The sequence below is a fragment of the Drosophila pseudoobscura genome, chromosome 3 (assembly GCF_009870125.1).
Source record: "Drosophila pseudoobscura strain MV-25-SWS-2005 chromosome 3, UCI_Dpse_MV25, whole genome shotgun sequence".
In the NCBI taxonomy this organism is placed as follows: domain Eukaryota; kingdom Metazoa; phylum Arthropoda; class Insecta; order Diptera; family Drosophilidae; genus Drosophila; species Drosophila pseudoobscura.
In genome coordinates this window covers 8,441,361-8,453,182 of record NC_046680.1, presented here as the reverse complement: position 1 = coordinate 8,453,182, position 11,822 = coordinate 8,441,361, and the positions used below count along the sequence as shown (strand labels likewise).

The window sequence follows — 11,822 nt, the reverse complement described above, 5'->3', positions numbered from 1 at the left end:
AAAGGAAAATAATAAAAAGGGCAAAAAAGTTACATGCCCCGGGTGAGGCTCGAACTCACGACCTTAAGATTATGAGACTTACGCGCTGCCAACTGCGCCACCGAGGCGATGTGTTCATTCCGGTCTAAGGAACATTTCAACACAGTCAAACGTTCTACTGTCAGAATGAAAACATTCAGCATGAACTCCAAATGTATGGTAATTAATTATTGGATATATTATCAAGCAATTAAAGATGGTTTGAGGTATTTTATCGGGATTCCAGCTGTCAAAACTCCACTGGGTTCGAGTGAGTCATTGGCACAGCGTCCACCACTTGTCCCTTTGGCGCAGAGGATAGCGCGTTGGACTTCTAATCCAAAGGTCGCGGGTTCGATCCCCGCAAGGGATGTCCGTCAGTGACAATTCTTTTTTAGTTGCAGTTTGATTTTAAATATTTTTTTAATTTTATCTAGTATCTACAGAGTATAACTTTTAATTCAGGCCTTCGGCTGCAGGGAAGGGGACAGATTTCGCTCCAGGACAGAACCGCTCAGCCGGAGGTTCTCCAGTTTGTCGGCGTTCGTTGTGAGGCTCTCTTCGGACAAGCGCTTGGAGCGAACTTCCTGAATGGAGGCTGCAAGGTAATCAAAATACGTTTTAGACCAACTAGAAAGTTCTTTCGGCACGTTCACTTACGACTGTATGGGGTATATTTGTCAGACAGCAGGCTCTCCAGGTTATAGCCGATAAAGCCCACCACGCCGGCAATGGGCAGAGTTATGTAAACGGCATTGCGCCTGAGGACAGCCATTACAAGCGGCCACATTGTACTTCTGTTATTGTATGAATATACAACTTTATTATATTATTTTTCTTAATTTAGATTCAGAATTTTGCAATTTGACAAGCGGCCATATCAACAGTGGATATCGATAAGATCGAACTTAACCCACTAAACCCTCTCTTATTTAAACAGATGTGCAGCTTGAGTTAAACCACTAACCATACAGTATATATGTATGGTTACTGTATGGTTAGTGATAGTACTGATTGTAAATTCTTCTCGTAGCACAACAAGGTGCATTCACTGCATTTATTATCGCCATCAAAAAACAACATATTTTACGGGTATATTTATAAAATATTGTTGTTTTAACGGGCTTTGAACGCACCTTGTTGTGCTAACACACTGATTTAAAAATAATGTAGAAATGTCATGTCTCCTCATCAGGTGCCTCCCTGACAATTGCACCCCTGTGTAGTTGCCATGTGAGAAAAATAAAAAAGATTTCCGTTATTCAGACAGACATCTTCATTTTCAAAGGTTTACTTGAGCACGAATGGTATAGAAACTTCCATACTTTCAATGAGTTGTATTTAAATACTTTTCGCTTATTTACTTTCAAACAATTTCTATTTGGCGCGCACCACTCAGCTCTCTCTGCTCTGAATCGGGTATGAATCGGTAGCAACAATTTTAAGTACTTTTAAATTATATACTTTAATTGCTGTACTTGGATGTAGTGATGTACTTCATCCCCGCTGTACTTGGCTTTTATTCTTCATTCAAATTTCGGCAGAAATTTAAATTTGCTTATCGATTTCAGCGAATAAAATTACAGCGACAGATACGTAGGTCGATAGTATCAGGAAAACCATCGATAGTAGCGGCTAGCATAACATCGATACTATCGATAGTGCCCTCGATTTTTTGACACCTCTACTTCATCGCCAACAAACAAAAAACAATCTTTCTCGGGCCGCAAACAATGTAAACAACAGAAAAAATAGTAATTAATTAATTTATTGGCATAACGCAAGGAACAAACCAAGCAGAAAAATATAAAGTCAACTTAATCAATCAGTGGCCCGACATTGGGAAAGTCAATTGGAGTGCAGTTTTAGTTCTGAGTGCAGTGCATATTGCAGTTTATTAAAGCGATGAAAAAACTGGCAATTACATAAAAACTAACATTTCGAAAGGCAGTAAAAAAACGCAGCAACAAGTGCAGGCCAGTGGCGGCTCACAGGAGAAGAGAAGCGAAAAAAAAATGCCTGAAAGAGAAAAACTTATTTACGCATCAAGCAGTGGATTGGCCAATCGAAGTTGCAGGTTGCAATAATGTCAATGGCGAAAAACTGCAGCGAATGCAGTTGCAATGAAAAGAATGCAAAGACAACAGCAGGAGTTAAACAATTGCTACGCAAAAGAACAAAGAACTACCTAAGGCAACAACAGTAATCACAACAAGAAGAGGAAGAAAAACAACAATATCAGCGACGCATAATTTCCTGCTCACAAACACACACGCACATAAGCACGCAAGCACACAAAGAGCCAAAAGCTGTGTCTGTGTGTGCTCGTGTGGGAGAGGCACAGCAGAGAGGAGGAGAGCCGGCCAACAAAGAATATTGCTTCGGCGGAGGGGAACGAACGAGAGCGGGACAGAGAGTGAGCTGCTGCATTTCTTGATTTTTACAAATCGCAAGGCTAAAATGACCAATTCTGGACGCAATCCTCATCGATTCGATGTAAGTAAACCACTTGAAAGTACTCTGCTGCTGTACTGTACCCCTACCCCCTTTGCACTTTTCTTCAATATAACCAATGGGAGCTGTGAATCAGGTTTAGTTATGTATTTACTTGGTATATAAATATGTATATAAACCCCCTCAAAAGCAACTGCAATTAATGCTGTGCTGCCTGCAACGTGGGAGTGCAAGAATGGATTTGCTTGGGTGTGTGTGGTATGTGGCTTGGGGTATTGCGCAGGGGTCTTCCCCCAGCTTAAGGCTCCGCACCTCACAACTCCGACTGGCTTCCCATTTGTGTGTTTACACTCTTTCGCCCCTCTCCACCCAAATGTTTGTCAGTCAACAGATTCCTGTTTCCCCCCCCCTCTTTCCCCTACTAGATGTAGTTTCTTTGTTTCCTGGGCTCGCTTTGATCCTCATCCTCATCAACAGCACCAGCAGGAGTCATCGCCTTTGTTGGCGGTCGACAAAGACAAGGAAAGGAGTTTACAACAAATGTAAAAGTGTAAGTGTCTAATGTCAACCCCCCAACCACTGAACCCCCCCGCCCGGTGGCTCCAGGCAAAAGTGCAATAAACTCACTGAAAAACTCACCCCCTATCAGATAATGACCAGCGACGGGAATGGCGACTTCTTTCATTCGAAGAAACTCTGCTCCAAGCCAATTGCAATATGTACTACAGTGTAGATAAGCAAACAGGGCAGGGGGAGAGTTTCTGCGTCGCCGAAATGGTTAGAATAGTGTTAATTGACAGAGAGAGAGGAGGTGGGTGGGTGGTTGGCCGCAACACAGTTACCCCACCACCAAAGTCAACTGGTTTAAATTGCGTTCTCATATGGTTTAATCGATGGAATGGAGCACTTATTCATTTGGAGCTTATAGCGATTCGCAATGCCCAATGGGCACTTATCTAGGCCTTGCCCCGAGACGGAAAACCAATAACAAACGAAAGTAAACAGATTGCTCGTCAAGATAAACAGCTGACGGGCGCATGTTGCTGCAGCGGTCTGGCAGCACTGCAACAGCTTAAGCAGATTTGCAAGCGCAAGAGAGTAACAGTAATAACAGAGAGAGGGGGAGAGAGCAAGCCAATTCATGGAATTTACAGTTTATTTTGAGAGATACCCTTTAGTCAGATTTTAATGAAGTTCTTGGTTTTAAAATTTGTAGTGATGGAATAGATTAGCATATAGAATAGTCCTCCCTCCCCCTTTCCAACCCACTTAAAAGTTCAAAGTATTTTGAAGAGACGCACACACACACACACAATTAATGTGCGGACATTTGTTGTCGCCGCAGTTAAAAGTTCAAATGGCTTTTCAAAGGGCATACAAAAATGTTCATGCTGTAGATTGAACTCTGCCTGCCTTCCCTCTCTCTCCACACACACACACACACACACACGCGCGCAAACAGACTCGCTCTTTTTGAGACTTTGTTATTTTGTTTTGCACTTCTTTTTGCTTTCATTTCTTTTATTGGCGTGGGTCCATTGCACCGCCCCAAAAGACGCCCCCGCACGCCCTTCGTGCATGCAGCAGCTGACGAGGCTGCTCGCTCTCTTTGTGGGGGTCTGACCTCTGTTTGGCGTGCATTTGTCGGAGAGAACCGAGCCGTCGCGTTCAGCTGTTCCTCTGCACTTTGCTCGCTCAATCTCGATGTCATTCAGTTTCACTCCCCATTCGGCGCTCTGTTTTCATCGATGTTGGCTCGCTTTCGCTGTGGTTGCCCGTCATTCTCGCCTTAGCCGTAGTGTGTCTCGCGCGCCTCTGCATTTACCCTGGTTCTGTTTTCTGTTTTCCGTTGGTGTTGGTTCAGTCACTTTTCCAGGCCGCAGCAACAGACACGAAACGAAACCGAAAACTGCTGGAAAAACTATTGAAAATCCATTCTTGCACAAAGCATTCCCCGCCTGGGTCTTTGGCGTTCATGCAATTAAAGGCGATAATAGCTCGGCGGAAGCAGAACGTATAAACAAATGGTATATTGTTGTAAATTTTGTGTATGTTTTTGTGTACTTTAAAAGTGTCTTCGTGTGTATGGGCTAGTGAGTGAGAGAGAAAAGTCTGTTTGTGTGTGTGTGTGTGTGTATTGCTGCTGTTGCAAATACCGTTTTAAGTTCTTTTTGCTGCACTTCGTTTGCTGTTTTTTGTGCTGTTTCGTCTGTTTTTGGTGTGTCATCAGCTGTTTTCTTTGGTTTTTCTTAAGCCCGTTTAAGCGTGCCATTGTTGGGCCTGGCGATAAGGTTTTTTGAGAGCGTGTGTGTGTGTGTGCTGTGTGCTATATTTATCTGAAGCATCGGCCACAATAGCAACAAACATTAAATGCAACCCATTTTGGAGGGGCTGACCCAGTTTTCTGCTCTTCTCGCTGACCTTGTTGCTGCAGTAGCATTCTATATAAGCATATGCACATAATATGTACATATGTATATTGCAGTAAATAGAACAGAGCACAAAGCTTGGCCATCGCCATCGATGGCGGCCCCAACAGTTAAACTTTTGGTAGTGTCTGTCCAACTGACTTTGGCCATGGCTTATATAAAATGCAGCCAGCAACAGCAGCAGCAGCAGCAGAGAACTGGCTGTCATGTGGCCCTATTTGTCTGACTGTGGGTGTGTTGTTACCTTTTTTTTTTCGAGGTCACTGAGCAAGTAAAATTCCTGAACGGGAATTTTTAATTTGCTTACCGTTTTTCAAATTCAAAGCCTTTGACACGCATCTACATCCACCTTTTCCTATCCTTTTCCTCACTCCCTCTCCCTTTCTCTACGTTTGTCAGCTGTTTTTTTATAAAGCTTTCGCATGGGAGCTTCGGTATGTGTTTGTGTGTGTGTGTGTGTTGTGGCTCACATTACGTATTCGCCATGTGTTGCATGATCAAATAAATAATAAAGCATGCAAAATACAACAATCAACTGAAATGCCTTGCACTTGTCGCTTCTATCACTCAAAGCGAATTGAATTTGAGCTACGATGGTCCCTACGAAAAGAGAACTTGCATAACTTGGAAATTTCCAGAAACTATAACCGAATTTGAACGAATTCGCAGCATCCAAGACACCTCTATAGCTATTGGGATTGCCATTCCTGAGCGACCACTGTACTTGGGTGGGCTCCATGCGGTTGGTATGCGCTTAACATATCGCTTGTGTTCCATGAATCTCAATTGTTCCTTCACGTAATTGCTCTGATTGCATTCGCGGGAACGGACACTTCAGAAGTGCTTTCTTCGCACACACACACACGCCGCACATGTTATTAATGGCTTCGCTTGTTTTGATAAACTAATTGTATTCGTGTCCCTGCCTTTTTTAATATGATAGCAAAATGTGTCAACTCAACTTCCATTTAGGTTCAAGATCCCCCCCAGCAATCAATAATTCATTGGACCTTCGGTCAATCGCTTTATTCGATGCTCATACATATGCATGCTCAACCACAATCGTATAAATAGCAATTTAATAACAATATATGTATATTTACGCTGTTTTTTTTCTTCTGTAATTATTGTAAATGTCTGTAACAAAGAAAAGAAAACTAGGAACTTGCTTTGTACGTCTTTGGATGCCCCTAAGAGGAGTGACCTTCAGAGGATGTAAAACCGTGGAAAACCTCTGGTGGATAGATCCCTATTGGGTTAAAAAGATAGATACATCTCCCTTGAGAGGATTGTGTGCTGAAAACCTAAGGGTATTTTATAGTCTTATAGCCTATATATGTATGATGTACATGATACACGTACATACATTTGTGTGTACATCAGGCCTAGCTTGTTTTTTTCCACAATTCTTGTTCGCGATTCACTCAAAAATTCGTCGCACGTTCGATTCGATTGCCTTTTTCAATTGGCTTTGATGATTTTTCATTTAAGTTGAGTGCCAGTGAGTGGCCGATTCAGGAAGGGGGCGTGCCGGGGCCAGCAGTCTTCGCTTCCGCCCCTCTTCGGAGTCTCTGAGTTGGGCGCGCATTTCAATTAGAGCGGAGCGCAAGTGAGTCGCCACTCGACCCTCGAGCGGCCGTCGTTGACAACCTTGGGAGGCGAACCTTTAAAGCCCAGTCTCTTAATAATTTTGTTGTTGTTCTCTTTCTCACGTGCACACACAATCGACAATCGAAAAAAATAAATAAAAACAGTTCCCGGTGCAACGACGAGATTAAGGGAAGCGACGACGCTGATGCGAATATTTAAAAATAAATAAACGAAGATTACCGAAATAAGCTGCGAGAGGGAGAGGAGTGGAAGATCCATACGCGTCAGCAGGGGAGGCAGGGAGAGCGGATGAAAGAGAGCGCGGGAGCAACGAATCGAAGACGCAATTTGTGAATATTTTAATCGTGCATTCACACGAAGACGCCGAGGCTACCGACGAAGACACCAGACGCACACACGAAGGCGAGGCAGCAAAGAGAGACACAGTGGGAGTGAGAGAGAGTGCCGCCTGCCAAAGAGTTGATTGAAAGAGCATCGCAGCGCAGCGGCAGAGGACAGACGCAGAAAGAAGCGTCACTTTCTGATAAGAGCAGGCAAAACAAAGGAGACTCCCACAATGTTTGCGCCCAACGGCAGCAGCAGTATCAGCGGCAGTGCCAGCGCCAGCTTCAGCAGCGGCAGCAGCAGCAGTAGCAGCACTGGAACAGGCGCCACCTCCACCAACACCAACAGCACCAGTGTCAGTGGGAGTGGGTCCGCAGAGCGGGCCGAAGCGAACAACAACCACAATCACAATTTGAGCTTACAACTGAACGGTAACGGCAACGGCAACGGCAACGCTAACGACAGCAACAATCACAGTAGCGGCTGCAGCAGCAGCAGCGTCATTACCAACGGCAACAACAACAGCAACAACACACACACAAATCTCATCAGCGGCTTCTGCAGCAGCATCTGGCGCTCAGCCACTTTCGGGAGTGCCACACCTGTGGTGGTCACTGCAGCACCTGCCTCTGCCTCTGCCTCTGTTTCTGCCTCAGGCTCAGGCTTGGGCTCTGCCTCTACCTCTGGCTCTGCCATGAGCGACTGTTCCTCGTCCAGCCTGTCGGTTTCCCCCGATGCCGCCTGCCCGGCTGATGATGATCAGCGGCAGCAGCAGCAGCTGCCGCTCCAGCATTGTGAGGCCATCAGCACAGACAGTTATCCTGGCCAGGATTCGGACGCCGCTCAGCAGATAGTAAGAACCCCAAAGCAAAACAAAAAACAAAAAAAAAAAAATTGATTTTCGTTTCCATCTGCGATGACATTTCCTTCAGCGGTCGTTATATCATTCTTGGTCAAGCATTTGTACATAGCCACCCCTCCTCCCACCCCACCCCCTTCTCTCAGTCTCTCTCTCTCTCTATCTGTCTTACTCTTTCGCTCTCGCTCTACTCCCATGATTCCTCCATCAATTAATTTGTTTTCCTCGAGAATTATATTTTATCTATTAATTTTTATTTCGATTCTTTTTGTTTTTGGGACCCATTCAATCAAAGAAAAATTCGCCTCAGTTCTTGTCAATTGATTTTGTTGGGCCCCAGCAAAACCATCACATCTCCAATTAGAACGATACAAAACATGCATACATACATACATATGTACATATTATATATAGTTGATCTGACATGTGCCATACATATTGCAGCAAACATTCCTAGGCGCCACCGAACTGGACGATGAGCTAATCAAACAACTGCCAAAGGAGGTACTGCTGCGGGTCTTCTCCTATCTGGATGTGGTCTCGCTATGCCGCTGTGCACAGGTCTGTAAAAGGGAGCCTCCCCCCCTGTACCATCCCTCGCCACCTGTGCTAATGAATATTTGAATGTCCCTATCGCCCCTCCTCCCCCCCCCCCCCCCCCCCCCCCCCCCACCTAACTGCAGGTGTGCAAATACTGGAATGTGCTCGCCCTGGACGGTTCCAGTTGGCAGAAAATCAATTTATTTGATTTTCAACGTGATATCGAGGTGAGTACAGGGCTTACAACTACTTTATTTGCTACATATCAAATCTATATCTTTTTCATTGACTTTTCTACATTAGGGGCCGGTAATTGAGAATATTTCGCAACGATGTCGCGGTTTTCTCAAGTCCCTGTCGCTGCGTGGCTGTCAATCGTTGGGAGATCAGTCTGTAAGGTGAGTCCATGCCCAAAGTCCCCCCCCCTTTACAGACCTACTCACTATATATACGTACTGTGTAGAACTCTAGCGAATCACTGCCACAACATCGAACATCTGGATCTGTCCGAGTGCAAGAAGATAACGGATATATCAACACAGTCCATCAGCAGATATTGCACCAAACTAACGGCCATCAATTTGGACTCCTGCCCCAATATAACAGATAATAGCCTCAAATATCTATCCGATGGCTGCCCGGTAAGCCTCTTCTTACCAATCCGAATGGTAAATCTTACTAATGAGAGATCTACATGTGTATTGCATTGCAGAACCTTATGGAGATCAATGTGTCGTGGTGTCATCTGATTTCTGAGAATGGCGTGGAGGCGCTGGCCCGCGGCTGCGTTAAGCTGCGCAAATTCAGCAGCAAAGGTTGTAAACAGATCAACGACAATGCCATAATGTGCCTGGCCAAATACTGTCCCGATATAATGGTGCTAAATGTACACAGCTGTGAGGTAGGACTCCCAGGAATAGTTCGTTACCTTTTGCCCATACTATAAGTTTCCTCTGTTACTCCTTAGACCATAAGCGATTCATCTATACGCCAATTGGCCGCCAAGTGTCCCAAACTGCAAAAACTGTGCGTGTCCAAGTGTGCGGATTTAACTGATCTCTCGCTGATGGCCCTGTCGCAGCACAATCACCTGCTGAACACGCTGGAGGTGTCCGGGTGTCGCAACTTCACGGATATTGGGTTTCAGGCCCTGGGACGCAACTGCAAGTATCTGGAGCGCATGGATCTGGAGGAGTGCAATCAAATCACGGACCTAACGCTCGCCCATCTTGCCACGGGCTGTCCCGGCCTAGAGAAATTGGTAGGATGGCCCCAATCCTTTGCTTACTTCCAATTTTTACAAAATATGTTCGAAATTTTGTAATTCTGTAGACCCTGTCGCACTGCGAACTGATCACGGACGATGGCATACGGCACCTGACCACTGGCAGCTGTGCCGCCGAGATATTGTCCGTTCTGGAGCTGGACAACTGTCCGCTGATAACGGACCGAACGCTGGAGCATTTGGTTTCGTGCCACAATCTACAGCGCATCGAACTATTTGACTGTCAGCTCATTACACGCACCGCCATACGCAAGCTGAAGGTGAGAGCAGAGAGGAGCGAAAATTTCTATATAACGAGTGCGCCTCTTGTGTATTTTTCAGAACCATTTACCAAATATCAAGGTGCATGCATACTTTGCTCCGGGCACACCGCCGGCGGTGACAAGCGGACAACGGCCGCGCTACTGTCGCTGCTGTGAGATTCTCTGAGATACGGCCATCGGCTTTGCCAGGAAGATAATGCGCAAGGCAGCCACAGACTGATGTTGGCCTGTTTGCATCGTTATGTTCGCCATGGTGTTCAGCCTGACCCTCATCTCGATGATCTGCATGTTTTTGCTGGGACTGCTCGATGGCGTTAAGAACACGTAACCGGAAACGTAACCGTAACCGTAACCGGAACCACAACCATAACCAGCAGCACCGGCTAGCTCCGAACGAAGCGGAAACGAAACGAAAAGTAGCTTTAGATTTTAGTTTTTTTTTTTTTGCGAGTTTCCAAAACTTGCTCCAGCATCAAAAATTGTGATTATTTTATTTAATGTTCTCTGTATGTTAACCTAGACCTTCATTTGTGAGCGTGTATTAGTATTTTGTTTCATATCATGCTCTGTGAAACCTTTTCTGTTTGTGCATCTTATACATAGATATATGTATATGTACATAATGGTATATACACACACACACGCACTCGATATGTGACCGCTTCTGTCGCACTCACTGGACTGGTCGTCCCGCTGAATGTTCTGTGTCTAGCCTGTAACTGCGATTAATTACGAATTAGTTGTAACAACTCTCAGTCACGCCCACAAAACTCATACATACCTGTATTAAACGTTGCTAAAAAACAGAGAAAAAAACATACACGAATCCATCGGAATGTGCGTGTCACTTGGATTTTAGACAACTCTGAAACATGTCGATAGAACCAGAAAGCGTTCAACCCACACACGAAATACACACAATGCACCTACCCCAAATAACCCATACTCCCCACACACACACACCTGAGGAATCCCTTAAGCTTCAACTGAATCCTTGGACGAATATTTATTTAATATTAATATTAATTTTAAACTCAAGTCTAGTGCCAGCTAAACTCCGTACAGCAATTAGCGTTATCCATGTATATTTATGTATATTACACAACGAACAAACTACTCAACTCACACGAGGGGCGGGGGGAACTAACTATATTCATGCAAAACAAAACTATAATTAATCTCATTTACACACAAAAAACAAACAAAAAACGGCAACAACTAAATGGATCATCGTTTCTAAAACAAAACCCAAACCAAACCAATCAAATCATGCAAAACCCCCCACACACACGATAAATAATTAAATAAATCAATATCCATACACACAAATACTATATATTGATGCATACATATATTTTGTAAATGTATTAGCCATGCAAAAATCTATAAACGGGGCTGGAGTGCAAAAGCGAAGAGAAAGAACGTTATCCCAAGGGGGCAAAGTACATACATACATAGTTCACCATTTGAGATCTCTCTCTCTCTATAAACTTATATTTCCCATTTCGACACACCAACTAAATGGTTTCCTTAACGCAACAGAACCTATACATAACATATATCAACTAAACCCCCTTCAAATGAATGGAGAGAAGTGGATGCTCGTGAAGTGGACAACCAAATTGAAAGCGCTGGCGTGACAATAAACGGACAGGCCACAACAGAAGCTTAGGCCCCAATCTACACTCCCCTCCTCTCAACGCACACATACCATACCATATATTTTACTAGAAGAAAAAGCTAAAAAAAAAACATCAAAATCATATTTACACAAAGAAAAAAAAAGAGAACAACAAATAAAACAAAGATTAATGGCTATATTGGAGGCGTGTGCTGCGTATTTTAACGAGTCTTTTCTCAGTGTCTCTTGTAGTGTGTTTTCAACTATTGTATTGTATGTTTTAAAACAATTAAACACCACTGATATGTCTTAGTTAGAGTTAGTGATTGGAAACAGCCATAGAAATGGGAATAATTCAAGCATAACGGTAAAGTGCAACAAATTAGTTCCGTACCAAGAAAACAAAAAATATAATATA

At 44.1% G+C, this 11,822-nt stretch overlaps 2 protein-coding genes and 2 non-coding genes across 7 annotated transcripts; 2 read left to right on the top strand and 2 right to left on the bottom strand.

Moving 5' to 3' along the window:
• Window positions 1–34: 34 nt before the first annotated feature.
• TRNAM-CAU (transfer RNA methionine (anticodon CAU)) lies at window positions 35–107 on the bottom strand. Its single transcript has one exon. It is a non-coding gene; the product is annotated as a tRNA-Met (tRNA).
• A 211-nt stretch (window positions 108–318) lies between these two features.
• On the top strand, window positions 319–391 carry TRNAR-UCU (transfer RNA arginine (anticodon UCU)). Its single transcript has one exon. It is a non-coding gene; the product is annotated as a tRNA-Arg (tRNA).
• A 35-nt stretch (window positions 392–426) lies between these two features.
• Window positions 427–942, bottom strand: LOC6898287 (small integral membrane protein 12-A). Its single transcript, XM_002138316.3, has 2 exons — window positions 679–942; window positions 427–616 (listed from the first exon to the last, which is right to left on the bottom strand). Exons 1-2 carry the CDS (start codon window positions 806–808, stop codon window positions 480–482), a joined length of 267 nt encoding a protein of 88 aa, XP_002138352.2. The 5' UTR covers window positions 809–942; the 3' UTR covers window positions 427–479.
• A 728-nt stretch (window positions 943–1,670) lies between these two features.
• On the top strand, window positions 1,671–11,568 carry LOC4803912 (F-box/LRR-repeat protein 20). Of its 4 annotated transcripts, none has more exons than XM_001360519.4 (10): window positions 1,671–2,514; window positions 6,656–7,689; window positions 8,140–8,256; window positions 8,379–8,462; window positions 8,539–8,633; window positions 8,699–8,876; window positions 8,948–9,136; window positions 9,203–9,496; window positions 9,568–9,780; window positions 9,842–11,568. In XM_001360519.4, the coding sequence occupies exons 2-10, from the start codon at window positions 7,069–7,071 to the stop codon at window positions 9,947–9,949; spliced, it is 1,899 nt and encodes a 632-aa protein (XP_001360556.4). In that variant the 5' UTR covers window positions 1,671–2,514; window positions 6,656–7,068; the 3' UTR covers window positions 9,950–11,568. The 4 variants fall into 4 exon arrangements, with proteins under 4 accessions (XP_001360556.4, XP_033234936.1, XP_033234935.1 ...); XM_033379044.1 differs by lacking the exon at window positions 1,671–2,514 and adding an exon at window positions 4,195–4,499; XM_033379045.1 differs by lacking the exon at window positions 6,656–7,689 and having other exon boundaries at window positions 1,681–2,514.
• Window positions 11,569–11,822: the final 254 nt, after the last annotated feature.